Source organism: Sphaeramia orbicularis, chromosome 1 (assembly GCF_902148855.1).
Source record: "Sphaeramia orbicularis chromosome 1, fSphaOr1.1, whole genome shotgun sequence".
Lineage (NCBI taxonomy): Eukaryota > Metazoa > Chordata > Actinopteri > Kurtiformes > Apogonidae > Sphaeramia > Sphaeramia orbicularis.
In genome coordinates, this window is record NC_043957.1 from 37566191 (window position 1) to 37590812 (window position 24622).

Consider the following 24622-nt stretch of genomic DNA (forward strand, 5'->3'; position numbering starts at 1 on the left):
CACGGAGTACACCTCAACCAATGAGAGAGCCCGGCTGTTGCTAGGTTACGTTTGTTGTAGACGAACTGCTGTGCCTGTTTAGTAAGATATCGGTAGCGCTAGTTAGCTAAGTATTTGGCTCAAAAATTAAAAATAGATATATTCATAGAGGTACGCCTGTTTCAGTGAAGCTCCTTTTGAGAGAATATACAGTTTTGCAGCCATGTCTGAGGAAACATGGAGCGCTCCTCAACTGGAACTGGAGGCCGTTATTGGGTTTAATGGTAAGTTTGTTTGTTTATTGGGGGGTGTTGTTTGTTTTTTTGTTTTTTGTTTGGTTTAATGGTAAGTTGTTAAGTTCCCTTCGTCAAACAACCACTGAATACATTGTGTATTATTTTATTTATATCTTAAACATTAAATATGGAGCACATTTGAAGTTTAAACAAACTCACATGGTAAAGGTTTGCTAGCTGTATTGTAGGCCTACCGTGGAGGTGAGTTGAGTTTACTTTGGATACTATTTATAATATTCACCTATATTTTTTCACCTATATTTTTTTTTCCTTAAAGTAAAACTGCTTCTGTGTGCTGTATGTTTTTCATTTCATTAGGTTATGTGTTTTCTGGCTTGAGCGTCCATCCAGACAAGACACACCTGATCTATCCCCTGGGATGTACTGTTATCCTAAAATCAATCAAAGATGGCAAGCAAGAATTCCTACATGGACATACAAACAATATATCCTGTATTGCCGTGTCCAAAAGTGGGAAATATATTGCCTCTGGACAGGTCAACTACATGGGCTTTAAGGTAGTCTCTTCTACAACACATTGTCCTTATGTAAATTGTTAGGATTCAGTATCAGTTATTCAGTGATCAGTTTAAAATTATATGGGTTTGTGTGTTCAAAGGATACAGTTTTTGTTGTATATTTCTTCCTAGGCTGAGATAATTATCTGGGACTATACACAAAGAAGTATCTACGCTCAGCTAGTCCTTCACACAGCAAAGGTGGAAGCTCTGTCCTTCTCCCCCAAGGAAAACTACCTGGTGTCCCTCGGGGGTCAGGATGATGGCAGGTAAGCAAGACCAGAGCCATATAAAGAGAGTAAGGATACGCTTTGATGTCATCGCTCCAGTGATCACGTGGTTCATGTAAGCCTGAATTGTTCCAAATGAACTGAGCGCTCCCATGTTTACATTTACATTTATGTATTTGGCAGATGCTTTTTTCCAAAGCGACTTACAGGGGAAAACCAATCAAATCACTCAATCAATCAAATTTTATTTACATAGCACCAGATCACAACAAAAAGTTATTTCATGACACTTTATATATAGAGTTGGTCAAAACCAGACTCTAAGCCAATTTACAGAAACCCAACAGAATCCTCCAGGAGCAAACACTTGTTATTCAATGGGAGAAACAGCAGTGAGCATGGTAGATCTGAAAATAAACCACACACAACAGTTTTGTCACTACTATATGTACTGTTGTGTGTGTTATACTTTTGAGTAGTGGGGTTGACCACTGAAAGGAGGGCATTTATTACTTTAAAACTTACATTTTGGGGAAAGGTTGGTGTTAGCTTGGATTGGCTACTTATGTAAGAGGTGCTAACTTTACAAGTTCATTCATTCTGCAGTTGTACTGTACTGGTAAGGAGATTGATAATTTACCATTTTTAAGTTTTACTATTATAGGACTGTGGTCCAAGCAGACAACAGTGGTTAACTGTGAACACTGTGTGTCTGCCAAGCTCTGCTCTGACAACACACACAATAAGGCAGGGGTCTCAAACTAATTTTCTTTCAGGGGCCACATTCAGCCCGAATTGATTTCAAGTGGGCTGGACCAGTAAAATAATAGCATAATAACCTATAAACAATGACAACTTCAAATTTTTGTCTTTGTTTTAGTGTAAAAAAAAAAACCATGAAATTATGAAAATACTTACTTTTATAAACTATCCAAACAAAAAGATGTGAATAATCTGAAAAAAATGAAATTTCTTAAGAAAAAATAAGTGGAATTTTAACAATATCGTGCCTCAACTTATCATTTATATATGTGTATTATGGATCAAATCTACAAAGACACTAAACACTTAGTAACAGGCAGAAAATAGTTAAATTGTGCTTAATTTTCTTTAGATATTTCAGGTTGTTCATATTTGTTCAGGTTATTCACATCTGATTGTTACAGAATAGTTTGTAAATGTAAATATTTTCAAAATTTTATTTTATTTTTTGTACTAAAACAAAGACAAAAATTTGAAGCTGTCATTATTTATAGGCATAAGCCATAATGTAATATTATTTTTTTCACATCAAACCGAAAAGAAAATATGGAGTCATTAATTTTTGTAGGTTATTATGCTGTTATTTTACTTGAGATCATATTGGTCTGTATGTGGAACCTGAATGAAAATGAGCTTGACAGCCTTGACTGAGGAATTTCTGTACTTTGCATATTCAGCCCACGGGCCGGATTGGAACCTTTGGCGGGCCGCATTTGGCCACCGGGCCGCATGTTTGAGACCCCTGCAATAAGGCATTAACCAGTGGATAGCATAGCGGCTAACTTAGCCTATTAGTGTTAGCATGGACATTAAACTCATTAAAAACTCAACATTAGCAAACTCAAACCTCAACAGAATTTTTATAGGATGAATTGGATCTTACAAAGGCCAAATGACAAAAGTTTTGCTTCCTTTAACTGATGAATAATAACTTTAATGAACTTTTATTGGCAGAGCTCAGGTCTACAGTAACTCTCCTCCTATTTAACACATGACCTCAGCTGACAAACTGAACCAAACACAACCAGGGTTAGCAAAACAACTAAAATAAAACCCACTGCTAACAACATTTGTACTAACGTTATCTTCTCTTAACAACACCATAATTAGAGTTTATATATATTTTTATTCTAAACAAGTGTTATGTTGGATTTTCAGCTGTAACTCAATAATTAGCTAGACTGACTTGTCGAGCTGTTGAGATCTAACCACTATAACCACACATACCAAAGAAAACAGAATTTACAACATAAATGTCCCCTAATACCGGAAATACACTCAATAATTTGAAAGATGACAATATCTTATTAACTTAGCGCTGGGGTTGCTAGATCAGCTGCAGTAGAAATGAATGTGTTCCGATGGTGTTACATTCAATGTTGGAACTATCGGCCCCTCCAGAACCCGGAAGTAGGTCCATATTTCGTCCGCCATTTTGTACAGTGGTAGTCAATGGAAGTGTTGCTGCTCTGATATATATCAAAGACTCTGCATTGCAATTTTGCCCAATATACTAATATGGCTACGCCTGAAAAATGTATTGACATTTTTTTAAACACATAGTCACCAAAAACAACAAAAAAACAAACCAACCTTGCTTGGGTACACTATACAACACCACAATCACATTATTCACTTCTTCCACCATTCCAGGTTCCATAATCAGTCCATTTATTACATTTTTTGTAATAATAATAATAATACATATTAATTAATTAATTATTAATTAATTATTATTAATACATAATACACAGTAATAATACATTTGTGCTTTTTGAAGTTGCAGTTTGTGAGTTATGTTTTCCATTGTATGTATTCCTTCAATAATTATGATCCATTGGTCCTTTGTTGGCGGTTCTGTCTATCCCCAGTTTCTTGTAATAGCTTTTTTACAAGCCACTAAAAGTACCTTAACCAAGTATATGTCATTTCCCACTACATTTCCATCAGACAAGTTACACAAATACATCACAGCACATTGGAATCTCATACCCAATTATTTGTTGTAGCACTCCACACACCATCTCCCAAAACAAAGTTATTTTATGAGACATTTAATTTCAGTGGGGTAGATATTCAGATAATGTGTCACACGGGAAGAAGATAAGTGGCATATAATTATTTGAAAAGCACAACGGTAAGAAGAAACACTCACAGCGCATGCAGTGAGTCTTACTGTTAACCCCACAAATGTAATAACTTCCACAAACATAAACCGCAAACATATAAAAATTTGCTGCTTTTAACGTAATGATCCCACAAATGTAATAATAGTCACCTGCCACAAACATAATACCTCATTTTCCAACAGTGTGCTCCTATCCTCTCCATTATTATCATAATCATATCCAGACATTTTATTCACATGGTACAAACATAGGCTTCTATTATACGTAATGGGAATAAATAATAGCCAGTTCATACTGAAGCTTTTATAATAAAACCTTTACAACGTTTTTGCCCATTCTGTTTGATTCCTCCACTTGTATTTATAATTAAACACATATTAATATGCAATTAGTACCATAAGGTGTAACTGCAACATTTGATCATTCTTAAAAGGCAAGTATTCAAAGGACAAGAATAAATGGGAAGAAAAACAAAGATGAATGAATATTCATGCATGTATTACATAAATGTATGTGATGTACAAATGTATTACATTTGTTGGAAGTTATTACAATTTTGAGTACTGAAGATTTCTACCGTCCCACAGACATAATAAATCTCCACAGAAGTAATAATTATTACGTTTGTGGGAAATGAGGTATTACATTTGTGGTAGGCAACTGTTATGACATTTGTGGGATTATTACGTTAAAAGCTGCAAATTTTTGTGGGGTTAACAGTTACTCATCTAATAACAAGATGATTTATACAACAAGGCATATATGACAGAGTACACAAAATATCACCACCATATGAAAATGTGCAATTAAATAATCAATTTTATTCATACGACAGCATAACTAGATATGGTAATTATCCATCCGACTAAAGTATGACCTCTGTGCTGACATCATCATTTTGTCAGCTAAATTATGTTTCCGAGTACATTATCACAGCCTTTAATATCATTGAAATACAGTCCTTTTCTGCAGATCATCATACCTGTACTACACTGGAGAGTTCCGAAAATAGATACAATATTTTTTGATTACGCTGAAATTGTTTTTAATTTATAGTCGAACCTCAATAGGAATTTTTTCTCACATAATGAACCTTGAACTTAAAAAGAAACATATTTTGCTGTACAGTGTTTGGAGTTTTTCCTTGCAGAGAAGGAGGGTCTAAGGATGGGGGATGCCCAGGACATTAATCCTTTCCCTTCTTTTACCTTTTATTTGACTGTTGTTTGTTTTCATATCCAACTAATTCTGTAAAGCCCTGTTTTTTTTGTTTGTTTTAGGGTATTTTTTTCGTTTTGTTTTTAATGTTTTCATGTTATGTACCTGTTGTGAAGCACATAGAGTCTGCCTTGTGCATGAAATGTGGTCTATAAATAAAGCTGAATTGAATTGAATATGGATTACATAATAAATTAACAGGACATGCTTCTGTGTGGTTTTAGCATAGCGGTCTGGAACATTGAGGCCAAGCAGGCCATCTGTGGGAGCCCAGCTTCACCTCACAGCGCTGGTCACTGTCTCACTGTACAGTACTCCAACACCAATGACAACATCTTTGTTTCTGCTGGAAGGTGAGCAAATAATGGAAACCAAGTATAAGCCGAGTGCAGTTTGTGAAACTGTAACTGTGGGTTTGTCTCGTAAATCTTTACTTTCCCTTGTGCAAAATGTCCAAATTTGGGAAAAAAAAAAAAAAAAAAAAAAAAAAAAAATATATATATATATATATATATATATATATATATATATATGGGCGCTGATGCTATTCATTTTTTTTTGTATTGAATTTTCTTTTAATTATTAGTATTTCCATATTTGCCTCAAATTTTTCTTTGTGAGCTTTGTTCACTGCTGTTGGTAACTGCTAACACATTTACTGCTCTGTTGTCACAGCACTTTGTAAACTGCTGTTTTTAAAAGGGCTATATAGATTTTTTTTTTTTTTTTTTTAAATTATATTGGATCTGATCAAGTGAAAGTGAACATCAACATGAAAAAGTAAATTTGCACACATCATTTATCAAATGGGCTCATTTTTAGCTAAAGATTTGTATTTTATGGAACTGTTGTCCTTTTTAAAATACTACTTGTAGAAAAAAGTTACTATTGATTTTATTGATTGTACTTTTTACACCATAGCCATGCCTCAGACATAAGAATATAGCTCGAATTTCACGCTAAAAATTATATCTAAATACTTTTAAAATTTATTCAATCTGTCACATTTAATAAGATTATTTGTGAACTGTTACAGAGAAATGACTCTTTATTTGTAATTTACCTATATCAGTATGGACCACCACAAATTGTAAATAACACTATGTTAGTATTAAATACGTTAAATAAAGCATTGTGATAATATCTGACTTGTTGTTTTAAAAAATAAGTCAACATTTTGGGTGATGCATACAATGGTAAAGAGTTGTCCACGTGTTACTATGGCAGCCTGTCCACATTACCATGTTATCATGTTCTTATGTCAATAAAACAAAGGCTTTTCAATATTTTACTCCAAAATGTATTTTCAGCATAGTTGAGCATAATATCTAAAAGGTTTTGTCCTACTTCATATCAGTTTTTGTGAAGAACTGCATGTTTTGAATGTTTGCGTAAAACTTAAAAAATAGATGTCCGTTTCAGGTCCATGTCTTACCGTGCAGTAATTTGACATTTTTCACCTAAACATTTTATCTCCCCAAATTTTGTTCTACATAATGTTAAAGTGCTTATAAATACCTACTCAAATATGTATAATACATGCACATAAGTTACTCTGCTTACATGACAGAGACTGTTGAACACCACATGTGTCATTGTGTTACCGCTTGATCAGACCCTGTTATGTTATTATCAGTTTTGATGTGTTATGTCTCTGGGCAGTGGAACTTTACGTGTTTGGGAGCTGGACCTCCCTAACAGGAAGATTCAGCCTTTGGAGTGTCAGACAAGCAAACTGAAAAGGATTGTCAGATGTATTGAGGTACGAGTCTGTTGGTGTCTTCTGTTTGCATCACTTTTTCACTAATGAGATTTAATAGGTTTAAGCACCTTGAACAGTGTAACCAACTGAAAACTAGATGTTTTTTCATCACACTAAATGATTTTGTGTGCATTTGAGCCAGTTGTCTAAGAAAACAACCATGACATTATTTTACACAGGCACTTGTCCAATGGTCATATTAGTATTTTTTTTCTTTTTCATTAACAAATCTTCATTAATTGTTGAAATCTGAAATTGCGCAATACCTTATATAACATTATTAGACTGATGACAGCACCTATAACATAGGGCTCATGCCTTGTTTACATGTTTACACAGATCCCAGAGGATGATCAGTTCATTTTGTGCGGCACCACCAGTGGAGACATAATGAAAGTCAACTTGAAGACAGGCCTTCTGAGTAACTATGGTCCTGTTAAAACAAAATACAGCCTGGTAGGTGAACACACACACACACACACACACACACACACACACGGTTGGTTCCAGAGAAGGTATTTTTAGTCTTTGATCACTCACAATCTGCCTAACATGTGCCATACAGCCCGTAATTATGCACCACTTCATGTTTCTCATATCAGTATTGTCACCTATAACTTGTATTTTGCACAAGTAATTCATAAATATCTGAACTGACCGATAAACTCCTACAATAGCTTTTACGTAACACATTTTTTTCTGTGTATGTGATAGCACTTTTAAGACCATAAATTTAAATCTTTGTGTTACTTCTTCTGTGCAGGGTGTCACCGCCCTAAAAATATTGAAATCTGGGAATATACTTGTTGGATCTGGATCTGGTTGTTTTTCTCTGTGTTCTGGCACCAACTTCAAAACCATTAAGTAAGTTAAGCAACTGTATAATACGTGTATTTGCATAAATCCTTTATAGAGCTGTATTACCAGTATCAAGAAGTGTCTATTTTAGCGTCCACTCTGGTTATTTGCTCCTTTATTTTTCTTCCCTAACAATAGACAAGTCAACCTAGAAAAAGGAGTGACCTCCATCGCTATCAGAGGAGAAGGACAGCAATTTTTTGTTGGAACAGAAGCTGCTCAGATGTACCGCTTCCGTTATGAGGACTTCAAGGCTGAACTCATATCCACGGGTCATCCCAGTGCAGTAAAAGATGTAGCCATACCTTAGTGAGTGGCAAACAAATCAGAAGTCATCAGCTGATTTCGGTGGTTTGGGTCCTAAAACCTTTACAGAAAGTATACTTGGCAAATATGCATAGAAAGCAGTACTACACTGTGCTCACTAGAGGGTGACAAAAGCCTACTTAGTCCAAGTTGGTTCACCACTGTGGTTAAAAAAAAACTGTACCAAGCTGTGCCAGGCACAACAAACCCTGCCCTTTGCACGTATTTTGCCCATTATAAATAAATGGTAAGATTAAAACCAAAAATCATAAAAAATGTGAACTTTGACCTACCTTTCCTAAAATATAATGACATCTATTCTGGGTCACTGGCAATCTATAAACCCAGTCTGGTATGAATTAAACCAGTAGTTTTGCTCCTAAAGTGTTAACAATGAAACAAACAAACCCAACCAAAAACAATACCCCTTGCCTCCCCCTTCGAGGGGCGGGGTAAAAAACGGTTTTTGGTGTGATGTAGACCTTGGAAATTTATTGACACAAATTTGACTTTTCCTTGCAGTATATAGATACATTTACAACATGTGCTTTACCTATAAATACAATTCAATGTCTCTTTTTTTGTTGTTTTTGTATTAGTGGAACATCAGAGTTGTTTGCTACCTGCTCGTATGAAGACATCAGGGTGTGGCACATCGGTAAACCAAAAGAGCTGCTACGCATCACCATTCCCAACATGACCTGCAACGCCTTGGACTTCATGACTGATGGATGTCGCATCATCAGTGGTGGGAATCAGGGAGAGAATTTTGCCAAACCACCTACAACTTGGGCTTTTTTTTTTTTTTTGTTTTTTGGAATAAGGCTTTAAGTTTAGTCATAAACATTTGCTTTATTTGCTGGATGATGTACTGTTTCATTTTCTTGCTAAGTAAGAGCAGTGGATAATATTGACTCTCTTTTCTAGCATGGAATGATTGCAAGATTCGTGTGTTTGCACCGGAAAGTGGCAAGCTTATGCACGTCATTCACAATGCACACATGCTGGGAGTGACAGCTATTGCAGGAACCAGAGACTGCAAGAGAATAGTCAGCGGAGGGGGAGAGGGACAGGTTTGTAAGAAGCTCCAACTAAGACTTACAGTGATCTGATCAAAATGACCTGATTTTGTCCTTTCTTCAAATACATAGAGCATATTGTCACCTTCTAGAATAATTGCCTATGTCTTTTTTTTTTTTGGTACAAAGTTATTTATTTTTGCCTAAATAACGAAATACTAAATTTCTGGTTAAGTTTTTTGTGTTTCCTGAAAAATATGAAAAAACTAATTAGGCAATATTTTTAAAAAGGTGACGATATAGCAACAAGGTAAAACTCTTTACAACCATTATGGCAACGTGGTGAAACAGTTAACCTTAGTGATTCTTAGAATTTTTCAGCAATTGCTATAAAACACTTTATTTCTGGATGCTAAACTAATGTAATATTAGTAAATTAAAACAGTAAAATAGGCACACAAACACAAAAAAGCTCTTATGTGCTGCATTATAGCGGTTTTTACTAAACCTCAACTTCAGAGATGACATTTTGAGGTTTTATATTCATAACCAAACCCTAATATCTGATCCCACATTACCTTTGTTATACTCATCACAGGTGCAAGTTTGGGAGTTGCAGCCATGTGGACACCGTCTGCTTGGAACCATGAGCAGAAAAGCGTACGAGCAAGAGGATAAAGCCATGATCACTTGCATCAAAATCAAGAGTGATGACAAGGAGTGTGTCACTGCCAGCACTGACGGTGCCTGCTTCATCTGGGATTTAGTGTGAGTAGTCCATCTGCATAGCCAAACAACCGTGTAAACTCTGGAGAAAGAGACAGCACAAGACACACACTTCATACTGAGAAAAATGCTGAAGCTGTTCATTGGTGTCTGGCTGGCACAGTAGGAATGGAAAGAAATCCAATGCATCCTTTATGAAGAAAGCGTTAAATCGTTTTAATCCACTGGCTTCTTCTGTGAGGAGAATAAAAGCTTTAAACACTCTGAAGGTGGTAATGTCGTTTTTCACTCCCGATCCTCTTCAGTGAACAAATCTGTGGATTAGAGGCTTCGGGGATGTATTGAGTAAGAGTAATGGTATGAATTTTCTTTTTTGTCTGACAACTAATATTTGCAAGATTAATAGACAGGCAGACATTTGCACCCTCTTCAGCCTGACATGATATTTGCATCCGTGGAGAAAACTGTTGAGTGGTGTGTTTGGGGCACTGAGTTCTTAATGCGAACATTTGCAAATCACTCATGAGGCTTAAATTGTCTTTTAATCATGAGCTCATGAAATGTTGACATCAATTCTGCTGCATCTCTGAGGCAAGTGCTGTTGTACCTTGTGCTCCAATTTTAATCATCTGTCTATTCTGCAATTTTTCCTGTAGGCGATTTGTGAGTCTTCAAATGATGACTGCTAACACACTATTCAGGACTGTGTGTTACCACCCAGAAGAACACCACATCATTACAAGTGGCACTGACAGAACAGTGAGTTTTTTGGTCACTCTGTTTTCACTGATTGGTTGAATATTGGTTGAAAGTACTCAAGTACAAAAACATTTCCACCTTTATGGTTATACTCCACTACATCTTAGAAACAAATATTGTACTTTTGACTCCACTATGTTTGGCAGCTTTAGTTACTTTACCCATTTCATAACCTGCGTGTCAAATGTGAAATATAAAACTCCAAATGTGTCGATATCACATGTTTTTTTGGTTTTAGTTCAATGGCCTGAAAGGTCCAATGGACTATTGGTATTAGTTGGTGTCCATCCATTGTCCGTCTGTTGTCCGTCCGTGGTCCGCAAACAATTTTTCAATCTTCCTCTCCAAAATCGTCTCGTAGAATGACTTGATATTTGTTGTGAAACATCTTTGGGGTAAGGTCTACCAAGTTTGTTCAAAGAATTGGGAAAGTAAAATTTTTAATTTTCTTATAAATTTTTGAAATTTGAAAAATCACCAGAGCTGGCGACTTGTCCAGGGTGTACCCCGCCTTCGCCCCTATGTAGCTGGGAAAGGCTCCAAGCGACCCCCGTGACCATAGTGAGGATAAAGCGGGTTCAGAAAATGAATGAATGAATGAAAAATCACCATTGGCTTATAATGGCACAAACAGTTGACGATATTGATTTAATTATTGTTGGCAATAGATAGGAAGTCCCACATGAGCTTTCATTTGGTGCCATGACCTTTGACCTTGAGGGATTTTTGAACTTTTGAAATTTTAAAAATCCCCAGTAGTTTATAATGGGACAAATTTCAAAGTGCTGTAACTTGAAAACCGTTGAAGATATTGATATAATTACTATTGGCAATAGATAGGAAATCACATATGGGTTTTCATTTGGCGCCATGACCTTTGACGTTGAGTGACCTTGAGAGGTCAAACGAATGTCAATTAATGTCTTTAGATATGGCGTTGGACTACAGGACTCTTGGTCCTATTTTTAATAAACTGAGTAAATTGAGAAACTTCTTATATTTGAGCTAAATAAACCCTTTAAAAAGCCATCTTGAATCCTAAAAGAAGGCCTTTTTTCTCACCTCATGAAAAGGTGCCTTTTTTAGAGACGTGAACTCACAGAACAGGATGAAAGCGTGTAAGTAAAGTCGACAGAACGTTATAAAAGTCTGCTTTCCTTATGTAATTGTTGACTTTTGTCACCCTGTGAGTGTTTCAATGGTGACTAAACATTTACAGCAGTAATTTACATCACATACAGTACATTAATGCAGCTGTAATATGAATCCAAAAACATCATATGTAATAGCACTGACTACTTTTAGTTTTCATGTTTTTTTTTTCCACCACTGCTTTCACTTAGCGCTCAAAGCTGTAGGCTGTATTTGAAGACATGTCTGCTTTCCTTAGATAATTGCTGACTTTTGTCCTTTGAAAGTTGAAATTTGCAGAATTTCTGATAAGAACTGGAGGTTAAATATAAAAAAAAAAGTTAATAATGGTTGAGGACTGTGCAGTGGGGAAAGAGACTTACCACTCAACAGGCATAATCTAGATGTCTTATTATGCTGTTATTGTTATTATAATCCGCACTGAGTGAACACAAGAGGAAAGCCTCCTGCTCTGGCATGATCCGCATTAGAGGAGGGCAGTGGAGACAATCATACACACACTGTGCACACTTGCACGTACACAGATTAGTCTGAAAAGCTTGTAATTTATTTCCCAGTGTCATTAAGTCATTGTATTGAATGCTTTTCATTGTGGTAAACAACACACTCTTGCACTTAACTCTTTACAGGTCACCAATGGAAAAGCCACTACTGTAACTGTTGCTGTCACTGTCTTGTAATGTATTTGGAAATTACCAAAAATAGTCCCTTGCCTGATAAAGGGTTAAATCTGTCATTTCGTTCGTAATTTGGATTAACTCAGCCACAAAAACAGTCACTTGCCTGATAAAGGGTTAAATCTGTCATTTCGTTCGTAATTTGGATTAACTCAGCCACTGAACGTGAGGTCATAAGTTCACAGCAGCAAAATGAAACACTTGTTCCCTTGATTGTGCATTTTCTTCACACCTCCTAGAGCCAGGTCACAGTCTAGAGCCATATTGTTGCCTCCACTGCACGCTGACAGGTGAGTACAAGTTGTGCTGATTAACACGGCACTGCGGATGCGCTAAGTGAGGCGAGAGTAGCACTAAGAGAGAGAGAGAGGGTGAGAAGGAGGGATTCAGAGATGGAAAAAGAGAGGAGACACAAAGGAGGGTGCTGTGGCGTTCGTGCCTTCCTGCGGATGTGCCTATGCCACCCAAGTGCCAGCCAGATCTACCATCTGCTCATCCCAACACACAGGCACTCTGTCTGAGGGAACAAATACCAACACTCTGCTCTCTCTCCCCTCCTTTCTCCAAGCCTTCTTCACATCCCAGAATGCCTCCCTGTGAAAATCACTCTAATGGAAAGGAAAGAAAGAGTGGATAGAGCGGCAAAGAGAAAAATCAGATCAGGGTCAGGGAGGTGTTGTTTGTAGAAGATACTTAATACCCCTGTGAGTGATGCCAGTAATGAATTTTAAATGCAGAGATAATATGGTACTGACTCTTAACTGCAGAAAAGGACCTCATAACGCAAAAACCCCGTCGGTAGCACGAATGACTTTACATACAGGTCTTAAGGTGAGCAGTACAGACAGTAGGCCTTGTAATTCAGACTTACCCTTTCTTGCTGTATGTAATTAATTTCCTGGTGGCCCATATTGTGGCTGCAGGCCAGTTTCCCAAGCTGAGGTGGAGGGAACACAGATGGACTAAGACAACTCACACAGGTGGGAGCCTCTAATAAGATGCTGTAATGAGATGAGAAAGGTGGGAGAGGTCGTGACTGTGGGTAGGAAGAAAAGTCAGAGAGTGATATTAGAGCCAAGAAAAGAGGAGAATGTTGAGGAATACCTGCTATCACCATTAGATATGCCTATGAGTGGTAATGTCTTAACTCTCAAACAGATAGAGTAGACATAGATTAGTGATGTTGTTTCTATATCCGAAGTAAATGAATTAGAATAGTCTAATCTTGTGTAAATCTTGCGGTTGTAATGTTGTGCACAAAGAAAAATGACTTTTCTGTTCAGATATTCAGCTAAATGCTGTTTTGTATTCTGTGGAAATATTAATATTGGCAAGCCATTTCATCTAATTAGTCAGACTGAGAAAAAAAAAAAAAAAAAAAAGAAATTCTAGCAGCCTCTATACAAATGCTCCTGTCACTTGCAGGGGCACCTTATTGCTCTGAAAATCACTCTGCACTTCTGAAACTATAAATAAGACTCCCTCTTACAGAGCCTTTTGTTCCTCTTTCATTCCATTATAACCATCAGTGTTTCATATGTCTGTCTGAGATTATATTTCCCCCCTATGATGCAGTATAGCCTTGGTCTTATACAGAAAAATGATATCCTGTCTCAGAGGTTATTCTGATAAACATTGGCCTTATTCTGAGAAGCTCCATGTAATATGAACACTTCCTTTCACAGTGTAATACGTATCATTCATTTAGATCCATCGGGCAGACAAACATACATAAGTTAATTAAGTGGGTTAATTAAGTTACACTGTTGTAAAAGCAATACACTTTGGTGTGTTCAGTTGATTTTGAAATGTACATTTTTTTAGTTTGGGATTGAAAAGCCTTCAAAATGCTACTGGACTAAACGTATGTAGGGACTGAGCTATGCCCTTGAACCTTTTACCAGAGATTCATTAATATAGGATCAACTGGAAAACTGACTGAACCTACCTGGACCTTTATTCAACTTTTAAGATGTAATAAGCTGTGTCAGATGAATAATAAAAAAGGTTTGTTCTTTGTGATGTTTCTCCTGCCTATGCTATAAATAACTTGAGCCAACGACTGGCTTTTGTGAGACTACGTGATAACTTTAAAGTTAGATGGATTATTAAATCTCATTTACATCAACAAACATAGTTTCAGTAGATCTGTGTGACAGGAGTCTAGTCAAAGACCTGCACATTTTTATCAAGAGTGACGAAAATATGTAGGGAAAAGCTGATGGTTTAAAGACACGTACAGTATTGCATATTACCAAAATAAACGAAAAAAGGCAATGATGGTTGAACGTAACAGAGCAAACAGGGGCGGTTGTCAGTTGATTTTACTGATTGTTTTCACTGTCTGAAAACAAACTAGTGAACAAAAACTGGATGTGTAAACAAGTGTATGACACCTCTCCTGCATTTGAGAGCTTCACTGTGTTCTTCCCTCCCTCTTCAGGTAACGTACTGGAATGTGTACGACGGCTCGACCATCAGAGAGCTGAAAGCCTCACAGTCAGGACCCATTAATGGAATGCACATCTCCCAGGACGGAAAGCACTTTGTGACAGGTATGGACCATTACACACCTGCTTGTTGTCATCTACTTCCTGTACCTCTTTTTTTGTGATTTCCACACAATGGGCTCTCAGTAACGACATAGACAACACATCTCAGGCACATAAGGCTTTTGTTCATTAGTAATTATGATAAATAATTTTTACCCTTTTACAAACTCACTATTTTTGTCACAACTTCCACATTTTGTTTTGTCTTTACTAAGTGATTTATCACACTTTTTTTTTTTTTTTGGAACATTATCCTCTGCATTTTGCATTTTTCAATGAAAAGCATGTATTTTCCTATATTTAATGTACAGATCATGCAGATTAGGGGTGTCAAAGTCATTTTACAGGGTTCCCCAGGGGTCTTGAAAAGTCTTTAAAGTCTTCAGTTTACAAATATGCATTTAATACCTTAAAAAGTCTTTAAAAGGTACTCAGTTTGATATGGTTGGCGTTAAGTTATGTTACCATGGACTTGTTCACTGTATTGTGTTTAAATGTGTCTGGGAAATGTCCAAGCTGCAAAGAAAGTAACCTTAGTCTGCTCAGTTCCACCCTTTCCAAACCGACAATTTATATAGTGAAAAATTATTGCTAACTTTGCAGCCCCTGGTGAAAAATGATTACAGAACATTCAGCCCAACACACATGCAGCCGTTAGTCACATGTGTTGCCTGAGATTCTGTTCTACGTAGTCTTGAAAAGATCTTAAAAAGTCTGAAATTTAACTTGTCGAAACTTGTAGGAACTGTTTTAGTTCAGGGGCAATAAAATGATAACATAATAACTTATAAATAATGACAATTCCAATTTTCTTCTGTGTTTTAGTACAAACAAATCTAATTAAATTATGGAAATGTTTACATCCACAAACTATCCTTTCATAAAAAATGTGAATAACCATAAACAACCTGAAATTTCTAAAGAAAAACGTGCAATTTTAATAATATTATGCCTCATCTTCTCATTTGCATATGTGCATTACAGCTTACAGATCATAGTGAATCTACAAAGACACAAAACATTAAGTAATTTTGAGAAATTTGAGAAACATGAACACAATTAACAGAAAAAAAAATTACAAAAAACAACAAATATGAACAAGATAAAGAATAACAAGAGCAAAACATGTACAAAAATGAACATATATTTGTGAAACATGAACAAAACGAAGTGAAAAAAAGCAACCTAAAAAACCAACAAATACGATCAAATTAAGCAATAACAAGAACTTTACACATGTACATTACAAGATACAGATCACAGTGGATCTATAAAGGCACAAAACTTTTAGTAACGGGCAGAATATTGTTAAAATGTGGGAGTTTGGAACTAAAACACCTTTGACTTAATATTGTTTGTGTAAACATTCATCCCATGGTCCGGATTGGAACCTTGGGCCGTATTTTTGAAACCCCTGAATGTTCATAAAAGCTCAGAGTAAATTCAAAGGGAGTAAAAAAATGAGGAAAAAGTGACTTTTTCAACAAAACATATCATTAACTGAGCATAAAAACAAGTATCTACAACCACTGACATTAATCCAATTCCATGGGTTTTACTGGTGAATCAATGTTGTAGAAGATGACGGTGTTTCCACGTTCACTATAGAGTCTGTTTACGTCCAAATGGGTCATATCTGACAACCGTGAAATGATGGCAAACTGCATTTCACCTCAATTATTTGCATGCATTGACAGGATTAGTGGATCAACAGTTATTGAACATTTTAGATCAGTAGATGCTTTTGGTCGACGGTGGATGTTTTGGTCTTTATGGGTTAACACGACTTTCTGTTTTTGGTAAATATTTTTTAACCTTTGATTTATTTATGAGGTATTTTTCATCCTACAACTCAAAGACAGAATCCATTCACCCTCCGGACCTTCCTCATATTTCCTTATATTTTTCATAACTCTATTCCAGGAGGAAATGACAAGATGCTGAAGGTGTGGGACTTCATGGAAGGTGTAGTGACCCACGTAGGCATTGCCCACGGTGGCACTATCACCAGTGTTCAAATCTGCACAAACAACCGCATTTTGGTCAGCACCAGTGAAGACGGAGCCATTCTTCGTTGGAAGTTCCCCCATCCGTCTTCGTCTTAATTTGACACACCGCCTTAGATGCTCAAATGAACAGTGGATTAATCAAATAACACTGCATGTATTCTCACCTTTGTCCAGAACTGTCCTAAAATAGAAACATTCCCCTGCCTGCACAAATGTTAGTGAAAGTTTTGACTGTTAACTTTCAAGTTATGGAATGTATCTACACTTCGATCAATAGAAATAAATAATCTGAACTCACCAGTATATTTGATTGTTCTTTACAATGAAGTATGTGAATTTAGGGTATGGATGAAGGGTATGAAGGGTGGGGAAGCAAAATTTACAATATTTTGAGGCAGGGATTGAAAGACAGTGTATGACCAATTAGTTTACTGAAAGTCGTGAGAATTTATTTGCCACAAGAAAGTTTACATAATAGAAAATGTTTTTATTCTATGTGTCCTCCTTCTTTCTCAATAACTGCCTTCACACGCTTCCTGAAACTTGCGCAAGTGTTCCTCAAATATTCGGGTGACAACTTCTCCCATTCTTCTTTAATAGTATCTTTAAGAAAGTCCACATTGCTGTGTGATGTTCTATTGGTAGCATGTTCTAAAACGCCCCAAATAGCAGAATCCAGAGGGTTTAGATCTGGGCTAGAAGGCGGCCATAAACATGATTCCCAAAAATTGCTAAAGTTGGATTTGTTGCTGTTGTCAACAAGTGTTTTGGTGTTCTTGTGTAAGATTTTAACTTCAAATCATATTTTACTGCATTTCTAACGGTCTTGTTGTCTACCTCAAGTTCAATTGCCATTTTTCTCATGGATTTGGTTGGATCCTTTAGGATTTTGGATTTGAGAGCTTTAATAAAAGCTTTGGTACGTTTTTTGTTGCTTCCTCCACTTCCAGACTTTCTCGTAATAGTTTTGCTCATAGTCATTCTCTTCTTTCCATTATAAACAGTCTTTATGGACACTCCAACTATTTTTGAAATCTCCTTTAGTGTGACGAGTGCATTCAGCAAATCACACACTCTTTGACGTTTGCTTTCCTGATTACTCATATGGGCAAAAGTTTCTGAAAAGGTATGGATAATAGTGTTAGGTATGATTATGACATCAGTATATGTTTGGTTTCAAAACAATTGACGTAGTGCCTGCTGAGAAAAAACAACTAAATGTTCGTTGTAAATTTTGCTTCCCCACCCTGTGTACAAAAATGATAACAATACACATTGGTAGAGTAATTTCATATGTAGGAAATCATCAGTTAATGCCCACAGGACCTCATTAGGAAGAGATGCTTTAGCCTTAAACTGACAGTTAAGACACTGCAGGGTAGTCTTACATCAGAATGTTTACATTAAGAGACTTTACATTTAAGAAGTGTACATAATGCCACACAGTGCTTTGACAATGCAGATGAACTCAGAATATGCAAAAACTATAGAAATCCACCTTAAATGCAAACTTCAGGTATGACTCTTCTGTCTTCTGCTGATAAGGAGAGTCAGTGAACGCATCAGCTGTGGTTCCCTGGGGGTTCTGGTCTGGTGTGTGTGTGGGGGGGGTATATATCTCTGCAGACGGTATCTCTGACTGTCTCTGATGTCAACCCATTCTCCTCACTATTGTTCAAGACATACATTAACTCTTTCATGCATGAATTAATAGAAAACTGAGAAGGATCATTACTCCCAAACAAATAATATATCCAGTTGGGTTATTTTGAGTGAGATACATGTTGAAGTCAACTGTTTGCTCAAACACAACTTTAATGAACGAATAAATATGGGTCAATATATAATTGAGGGACTTTTTTAGTTCCCTTTACAGCGTAACATAGTTAACAGGTAGAGTTGACATTTTTTGCTGTTTTCAGGCCTAAAATCAACATAACCATAACACCACATGGTATTTTTACAGAGAGATTCTTCTAAATATCATATATACAACTGAGTAAAATTGAATTGATAGTTATTTACAAAGATATTATAGTAACACTGTTGACATAAGAGTGTGATAAATACACACTTGACTCACACACTATATTAAATAACTAAGAAAGAGGAGAAAGAACATACCTTGGAGTCTTGCCAGTGTTTTCTTCAGGAGCAGGTCATGTGATCTGGAATTAGCACACTTGCTTCTGAGGTATTTTTGTAATGGGTAAATTAGTTGAAAGATTTCTTGGACACAGATGCAATTTGTTATACAGACCTGATCAAAATCTTAAGACCAGTTGAAAAATAGCTAGAATTTACCTTTTGCACATTTGGATCTTAATGAGGTTTTAAGTAGAGCTACAATATACAAAAGCAAGAAGGGGGAGTGAGACAAAAAGCACTTTGAAAAAGTAATTTATTGAAAACAACAAGTAAACTGAAATAGGCTGTTTATCAGCCGATCAAAAGTTTAAGACCATTACTCAAAAAATAACAAAAAACTCTCCAAACCAGAACAAAAAAATTTCTCAGTAGGATTCAGTAATGAGTAGCTCCACCGTTCTTGTTAATCACTTCAAAAATTCATTTGGGCATGCTTGATGCGAGTGTTTCCAGGAGGCTGGTGGGAACATTGCTCCAAGTGGTGAAGATGACTTCACGAAGGGCATCAACTGTCTGGAACTGATGGCCATTTTTATAAACTTCCCTTGCCATCCATCCCCAAATGTTCTCTATGGGATTTAAATCAGGGGAACATGCGGGATGGTCCAGAAGAGTGATGTTATTCTCCCTGAAGAAGTCCTTCGTCAAGCGAGCATTGTGAACTGCAGCGTTGTCCTGTTTTTAAACCCAGCTGTTACCACACAGACGAGGGCCCTCAGTCATGAGGGATGCCCGCTGCAACATCTGCACGTAACCAGCCGCCGTTTGATGACCCTGCACCACCTGAAGCTCCAGTGTTCCACTGAATGAAAAAGCACCCCAGATCATGATGGACCCCCCTCCACTGTGCCAGGTAGAAAACATCTCAGGTGGGATCTCCTTGTCATGCCAGTAACGTTGGAAGCCATCTGGACCGTCAAGGTTCAATTTTTTCTCATCAGAGAATAAAACTTTTTTCCACCTTTCAGTGTCACATGTTTGATGCTCCCTGGCAAAGTCTGAACGGGCAGTTTTGTGGCGTTGTAGGAGACGAGGTCTTTGAATTCGTTTTTTGTTTTTGAAACCCTTTTCCCGCAGATGCCGTCTGATGGTTATTGCGCTGCAGTCGGCACCAGTAAGGGCCTTAATTTGGGTCGAGGACCGCCCTGTGTCTTGACGGACAGTCAATCGGATCCTCCGGCTCAGCGCAGGTGTAATTTTTTTGGGTCTACCACTTGACTTTTTTGTTCCATAATGCTCAGGATCTGTCAAAAAATTTAGAATGACTGTCTTACTGCGTCCAACCTCAGCAGCAATGGCACGCTGCGAGAGGCCTTGCTTATGCAGCTCGACGATCCGACCACGTTCAAGAAGAGAAAGCTTCTTAGCTTTAGCCAAAAGGAGGGCATGACCGTGTGAATGCCCGACAGAAAATGAGAATTTTGAGCAGATTTTGGCTTTTATAGCCTGCGGTCTTAAACTTTTGATCAGCTGATAAACAGCCTATTTCAGTTTACTTGTTGTTTTCAATAAATTACTTTTTCAAAGTGCTTTTTGTCTCACTCCCCCTTCTTGCTTTTGTATATTGTAGCTCTACTTAAAACCTCATTAAGATCCAAATGTGCAAAAGGTAAATTCTAGCTATTTTTCAACTGGTCTTAAGATTTTGATCAGGTCTGTATTCTATATAAAATTTGATATAATGGCAAAAAAATATCTGTCATGATTATCTCAACTTAATAAAAAGAAAACAATCAAAGCAATTTATGAATAAGCTCATTTTATTATTGTTTAGCTAATTAGAAGGTGGTTGTTATTAAATTTGGACAGTATATCTACTCATTTATTAATTATTTATTAAAAAAATATTGATAAGTGATTGTTTCCAAAATGTAATAATTATGGGATTTTTAAAGACATGATCATAAGGAACATAAAAAAACATTCCTTTTTTTGTTGTTGTAAATAAAGATGTATGCAAGATATATCCCATGAACTTGGACATGGACCCATATATTTTTTTTTAGCATAGGATCCAAAAAGCATAAAAGTACATAAAGTTAACATAACAGGAAAAATGTATCTACAGTGTAACCATCGTGAATGTTACACATAAGTGGTGATGCCAATTATCTGAAAATGTAGGAAAAAAGTATTAATCCAAACAATCCATGTATTAATTTGGTTTTGTACTTTGGAGCTGCTACTTTGGAGTAATTACTGCAAATGTTATAGTTTTAACTGAAGGTTCCAATATACATAAAAGAGTTACATGAAAAAAAAAAAAAAAAGAAACAGAAACAACAAACCTGTAGTATATACAAAGGCAGTAAACACAGCACTTTTGGGTGAAATGATCCACCCTTTGCCTTCTACTAACCCACATAACACAATATAATCTGCAATTTCACCATAACAACAACATTTGCTTACTTGTTTACATGTCGTATCGGTCTACCTTGTGTTTTCTACTGTTGCTGTTGGAATAAAAGCGTTTGGAAAATTATGGAAATTATAGCTCTGACTATCTATTTCAATAAGTCAGCACATCTGGTCCACTAAATTCAATCTTTAGTACTGCTGAGCTGTGAAATTACGCTTTAGATGATTAGAATCTGAATATAGAACTAAGGATGCTGGATCCCCTTTTGAACACCATAACGGCTTTTACCGTGCCTGGACAATTGGTTCTCCAACATTGACTTCCTGAAGATCATTGAAGCAGCTTTTGTAGAAGACTGTTCATCTGCGTGTAAATGCTTGTGTGTTCGATTGGTGTGGTGTCACAGCAGCAGCAGTGATACACTTCATTCTACACTAGAACAGTAGGGATGTCTCTATATTTGTGAACACAAGGGTCTGTACTTTTAACATTATATCCATCATTAGTAGGGGCTTGTGTCATGTTGGGAACCAAACACAATATAGTCCAACATAAAAAGGTTTATACAGTGGTGGAAGAAAGTTTTTGGACACCCCAAAAACTGCATTTGTGATAAATTGCATTAAGAGTCACTCTTAAGTTATTGAACTCTGCCAAGAACAGTATTATTCCATTCTCCAACCACATGCTCCCCTCTGCACGTGCTCTGTTCCATCTGCATTTGCATTGGTTTTTTTTTCATGCCTAAAGAGGAATAAAAACACTCAAGAAAAAAATATTGACTAAGGTTCTGATAAATCCTGCATGAAAGGGTTAATATGTGTGTATTTTTTTTTTTCAATTTTTTTTATTTTATGTGTTGTTTTCTTACTTGATGTTTTTAATCACCTTTTACATGTTTCTTTTAAACACATGGTGTCCAGTTGAGTGGACATTTTTTTGACTCCACGAAAAATAGGTTCATAAAAAAAAAAAAATCATTTGCATTGTTTTTTTCTTGCCTAAAGAGGAATAAAAACACTCAAGAAAAAAATATTGACTTAGGTTCTGATAAATCCTGCATGAAAGGGTTAATATGTGTGTATTTTTTTTTTCAATTTTTTTTATTTTATGTGTTGTTTTCTTACTTGATGTTTTTAATCACCTTTTACATGTTTCTTTTAAACACATGGTGTCCAGTTGAGTGGACATTTTTTTGACTCCACGAAAAATAGGTTCATAAAAAAAAAAAAAAAATCATTTGCATTGTTTTTTTCTTGCCTAAAGAGGAATAAAAACACTCAAGAAAAAAATATTGACTAAGGTTCTGATAATTCATGCATGAAAGGGTTAATATGTGTGTATTTTTTTTTCTTTATTTATTTTATGTGTTGTTTTCTTACTTGCTGTTTTTAATCACCTTTTACATGTTTCTTTTAAACACATGGTGTCCGGTTGAGTGGACATTTTTTTGACTCCACGAAAAATAGGTTCGTAAAAAAAATCATTTGGATTGTTTTTTTTCATGCCTAAAGAGGAATAAAAACACTCAAGAAAAAATATTTACTAAGGTTCTGATAATTCATGCATGAAAGAGTTAATATGTGTGTATTTTTTTTGTTTTTGTTTGTTTTTTATTTATTTTGTGTGTTGTTTTCTTACTTGCTGTTTTTAATCACCTTTTACATGTTTCTTTTAAACGCATGGTGTCCAGTTGAGTGGACATTTTTTGACTCCACGAAAAATAGGTTCATAAAAAAAAAAAAATCATTTGGATTGTTTTTTTCATGCTTAAAGAGGAATAAAAACACTCAAGAAAAAAATATTGACAAATTTTGACTAAGGTTCTGATAATTCATGCATGAAAGGGTTAATATGTGTTTTATTTGTGCAAATGAATTTTTTAAATGAACCTATTTTTTGTGGAGTCAAAAAAATGTCCACTCAACTGGACACCATGCGTTTAAAAGAAACATGTAAAAGGTGATTAAAAACAGCAAGTAAGAAAACAACACATAAAATCAAAAAATCAAAAAAAACAAAAAACAAAAAACAACACACATATTAACTCTTTCATGCGTGAATTATCAGAACTTTAGTCAGTATTTTTTTCTTGAGTGTTTTTATTCCTCTTTAGGCATGAAAAAAAAGCAAATGATTTTTTTTTTTTTTTTATGAACCTATTTTTTGTGGAGTCAAAAAAACGTCCACTCAACTTGACACCATATGTTTAAAATAAACATGTAAAAGGTGATTAAAAACAGCAAGTAAGAAAACAACACATAAAATCAAAAAAATCAAAAATAAATAAATAAATAAATAAATAAATAAATACACACATATTAACCCTTTCATGCGTGAATTATCAGAACCATAGTCAATATTTTTTTCTTGAGTGTTTTTATTCCTCTTTAGGCATGAAAAAAAAAAAACAAAAAAAACAATGCAAATGCAGATGGAACAACAGATGTGTATTTATTTTTTTATTTTATTTGTTGTTTTCTTACTTGCTGTTTTTAATCATCTTTTACACGTTTCTTTTATAATGTTTTAAAAGTGTTTCTTTTTCCCTGTAGTTGTATTTCAGTCCTGTGTGAAGCACCTTGAATTGCCTTGTTGCTGAAATGTACTATACAAATAAACTTGCCTTTCCTTACCTTACAGGGGGCACCTTTAGGCTACAATCCGCTTACAAAACAACAACTTCCATGTGTCTCTGTAAGCACAAAAAATGACTTAAAAACTTTTCTTTTTTTTTTTTTTTGTCTTTTCCTGTGGAAAAACAGTGCGTAAATGGTGTTGCGTTAACATAGAATGCGCAAAAAGAGCTCGTAAGGAATCCGGTTTAATTCGTAGCAGTGGACACATGGATAGTCCGAATAGAAACTTGGACATTGGAGCTCCATCGGGAGGTGGGGGGGGAGGGGGGGGGGGGGTAGCAGTGAGAGAGTGGAAGACCGTCACGGCTGTAGTAGACACCGATGAGGAAGTCCGAACCCAGAGGAGGAAGAGGCGCACATCCAGGTCCAACACAGATCCAGCCTCTGAAGCAGCACAGTCCAGACACAAGACACTGGGAACTAAAAGGAATCATGTCTGTATTAATGTGCCTTATCGACAGGGATAAGCGGTAGGGTTGGTGGAGATAAGGGAGGAAGAGGAGGAGGAGGAGGAGGAGGAG

General features: G+C 36.1%; 1 protein-coding gene across 1 annotated transcript; it reads left to right on the plus strand.

Annotated features, from left to right (window-relative positions):
- Window positions 1–97: 97 nt before the first annotated feature.
- On the plus strand, window positions 98–17255 carry cfap52 (cilia and flagella associated protein 52). Its single transcript, XM_030137134.1, has 14 exons — window positions 98–263; window positions 594–793; window positions 926–1062; window positions 5357–5485; window positions 6795–6894; window positions 7234–7350; window positions 7658–7758; window positions 7891–8061; window positions 8658–8806; window positions 8986–9131; window positions 9676–9845; window positions 10460–10562; window positions 14835–14946; window positions 16867–17255. Exons 1-14 carry the CDS (start codon window positions 203–205, stop codon window positions 17046–17048), a joined length of 1878 nt encoding a protein of 625 aa, XP_029992994.1. The 5' UTR covers window positions 98–202; the 3' UTR covers window positions 17049–17255.
- Window positions 17256–24622: the final 7367 nt, after the last annotated feature.